This window comes from Leptinotarsa decemlineata, unplaced genomic scaffold, assembly GCF_025532065.1.
Source record: "Leptinotarsa decemlineata unplaced genomic scaffold, Ldec_3_MD MMD2_tig00000505_RagTag_RagTag, whole genome shotgun sequence".
NCBI lineage: Eukaryota > Metazoa > Arthropoda > Insecta > Coleoptera > Chrysomelidae > Leptinotarsa > Leptinotarsa decemlineata.
Genome location: NW_027412549.1, coordinates 18,161,545 through 18,165,269, shown reverse-complemented (window position 1 = coordinate 18,165,269; position 3,725 = coordinate 18,161,545). Strand labels below are relative to the sequence as shown.

Genomic DNA, 3,725 nt, shown 5'->3' with positions numbered 1-3,725 from the left:
GTCACGAGACGTTCGCAACGTAAGTGTTACAATAACAGATATTATATATCGAATACCCCCTAGATACTCCATCTGCCCTGCTAATTACCCCATTAATCACAGATCTGCAGATCGAGTACCTACAACCTTCCAACTCCCACTTGCGAGTACTCAAGGTCCCAGATCAGCCAGCAAAATTAATATTTTCGTAATAAGTGTAATAGTATGTAGGTATGCATACTTGCTAGCCTGAAAGTAGGTTCATTTCACAGATATCAACTGATGTAATTTTAACTTGATAATAATAATGAACGACACCATCATTTCTCTGAAGGAGCATAGGTACCTGTCGAATGATACTTCAGATATGTGATGGAATCGGCAGATATTTGATGAAAGTCCATAACGTATTCAGGCGTGTTTTTACACGTGTTCCCCTTCTGAGAAACTTTTTGGTGAAAATCTCACAATAAAGTGTTTTCTGAATATGATACTTCAGATGCTGATTCATGGGTTGAGCTGACGTCGCTTTTTGTTTAAAAACGAAGACGTGTAGATGTTGTTTGCATTTTCAACTCGGGCTAATCAATTTAATCTTCAGTGACGGTTTTTCCCAATGTCATCATTTCACAGAACGATTTATTTTCGATAAAATTGAAATGAGGGTACGTTTGGAATATTATTATTTCACTGGAAATATTTTCCAACTCTGTAATTTTTCATTTAATATCAACTAGGGCATACCTGAACGACATTGGCATTAGAGATCATTTGTTTTCTAGTTTGTTTGTTGACAGTTGAATTCGTTTTTGAACTTTGCTGTTTTCTATTCGTTCTGTTTCAATTTTAATAATTTAAAATGCTTCCATATAAGTATTTTAGAGTTTAAAAATAATTAAATCATTTTTAAGAAAGAAACAGTTTAATCTCCTTAAACATAAGGTAAGTTGAATTTGTTTAATTTTATTACCAACAACCAGTAGGTACTTGAAATTTGCCAGAATGAAAACCAGTATTATCTTCCATTCAAATTGACTGTTCGACAAACAATTTTGTAATACTCGAATATCTTCATTACGTCACATTTGGCGCTATGGCGATCCCGACTTTTCATTGGTTGCAATAAGACGCCATTTTATATGGACGATTCGTAGCCGTTGAACAGTAGTGAAAATGTTTAGTTTTTGGATGATTTGTGTATTGAGTTAACAAGAATATTCTAATAATACAAGAATTTATGAGAACGTCTTTCGATGTAAGTTGTTTTTAATGTTATTATTAGTAACTATTTTCTTCTGTTCATTGTTCTTATGCCTGTAATGTAGCATGTAATAACTGCAGTCTCATATTTTGGATGCATTTCACTCCAAAGGGTTTGAGTTATCATTAAAAAGCTATGGTAATTTCAACTCTATGCCCCAATCCCTTCATACTTCAATTGCGAAGATTGTGGTTAATAAAAATAACTTTCTATTTTTATTAGAAATGAGTTTGAACTTTCATGACGCCTGCAAAATTATTGTATGCTAATTTATTTTACTTTGATTACAATTATGTTGAAAAATTGGGATTGAAATTGTGGAAAGTAGGTCACTGTCTAGGGACTTTTTAGCCTTTTCCCCACTGAAATTCTCAGCTGTCATTGTTTTGTTGTCAAGCTTTTCTGTTAGATATTATTTCTTTATCTAACAAGTTAACTGAGTTGATGCAGATTTGTACTACCTAACTTAAATTATTATTTACAGACATCTAACGGGGCTTTACTTAATCACTAGTGAAACCAGACAGTTCAATTTTTCCCGGGAAACAATAGAAATGTGTTCTAACCTAATTGTTGTATGGAAAAAATTGTAGGTATCTCCTGAAAGTGAACGAATAAGGAAAAGCTGAAAAATGTCGACGTCAAGTCAAAATAACGGAAGAAAGAGTTCAAACAGCTCTATTGTCAACACACCCTCCAGTACGCCCCTCACAAATGCTGCTAATGGAAATTCGCAAGTTAGCACACAAAGTTCTCCACCACCTAATAACAATGCTCCTAAATATGGTAAGTTTTTTCATCATGGACGACTTCTTACATATCTTGATAGAAATAACATTGTGCCTCCAGGATCAGATGGTATACATATGAAACTTTTAAAATACATAAATTTCAATTCCGTCTCTATGCTATTCTTTGCTCTCAATCTGTCTGTGTACAGGCTGTTTTCCGAATTTTCGGAAGACAAGTTTTCTGATATCCTTCTACTCAAATTTGATAAAGAACTATTGCTTAATTAGAATATTGAATGGCATACAAAATTCTTCGAACCTATTGCTTGTGATTTTTTGACAACTCCATTCAAGATCCTTTCAGACAATGAACAATTGGGATTTTATACATGTAAATCAACTGAATTGAATCTTCTATCTTTGAACGATTTCTTGACAAGGGTCTTGGACCATGGAATGCATACTGACTTCTCTAAGGCTTTTGCCGGAGTTAATCACAACCTTAAAACTAATTAATACAGTTTTTTGTATGATTTTCACTATAAGAGGGTTTTACAAAAACCGCGACACATGTTTTGATTTTACTTTGAATTGTATAGAGAAAATCCCTTTTATAGTGAAAATCATACAATAAACTGTATTAATTAGTTTTAATATGGATTTTAGTTGGACAGTTCTATTCAATTAAATCACAGCATTTTTCTGAAACTCTAACAATTAGGTCTTATTGGTCCTCTCGTTGATTGGGTGGTCTGTGGTTATATGTCCAAGGAAGTAGATGTTCTCTCTGGGTTTCCCAAGAACCCCACTTACGACCTCTATTATGTAATATGTTTATGATTTAATCTTTTATTCAATCACTATAAAGTTTCTTTTACTGTAATTAATGAAAATACATATTCAGGCAAATTTTGATAAATAAATGGATTGGGAGTGCCATTGATTGTATGGAAATTCAGTTATGAAATTAATGACTCCTTTGCAAAAAGTCCAAACTTATACATTAAACTTCATTATGATTTCCTACCACATAGTAAAGGCTTACATCCATCAATTGTTTGAATGAATAATAAAAAAAAACATATAAAGGAAAATACTTAGTCATTGTGATGCAAATTAAAAAAAACATTCCGTGAAATATCTAAAAGACTTGCACAGTAATCGAAGTTTAATTAGGTAAGTAGTAGTGAATTCTTGAGAAGAAAAACATTTTTTTGGTAATTTCATCTTGTATATATTCAAAATGATTTTTCAAGTCTAATTATTGGCAACCAAAGATGTTTGATTTCCTTAACATATCTGAATTATTTCATTATATATAAAGATATTCATGTTACTATGGATTGTTCATATATATATTTATATATATTTTGATGTTATAAACATAATCTTGTTTGGGGATGGTTCAATACAAATTTTGGAATTCCCAAATTTAGAAATATTTTCAAGAGCTTTATTCACTTTTTTTAAAGATTTTTCATTATTTACTGCTATGAGTATGTCATCAGCGAAAAGATTAATAAAGTCCCAGTCTCAAAAATATGTAAAAGGGGTCTTAGGACATTGTCCTCGGGTACACCATTATAATTAATTTTTTACATAGGAAAAAAAATCATTGATCTTGGTAACTTGTGATCTTCCCATGCGAAGATTCTCAAATCATATCTCAACATCATGCCACTGATTCCACAATGATGTAGCTTATGTCGAAGTGGGAAAAAAAGTTTCGGCTTTCTACTTCTCCATCATTATTC

At 31.9% G+C, this 3,725-nt stretch overlaps 1 protein-coding gene across 3 annotated transcripts in view; it reads left to right on the top strand.

Moving 5' to 3' along the window:
* Nucleotides 1-750: 750 nt before the first annotated feature.
* Nucleotides 751-3,725, top strand: part of LOC111501929 (uncharacterized) — an 18,290-nt gene continuing 15,315 nt past the window's right edge. Inside the window, exons 1-2 of one of the 3 annotated variants that reach the window (XM_074174108.1) lie at nt 751-921; nt 1,834-2,026. In XM_074174108.1, coding sequence (XP_074030209.1) covers nt 1,873-2,026 — 154 coding nt within the window. In that variant the 5' untranslated portion in view covers nt 751-921; nt 1,834-1,872. Of the gene's footprint in view, nt 922-1,080; nt 1,235-1,724; nt 2,027-3,725 lie in introns of those variants that run through there. The other 2 variants (XM_074174109.1, XM_074174110.1) reach the window with 2 other exon arrangements.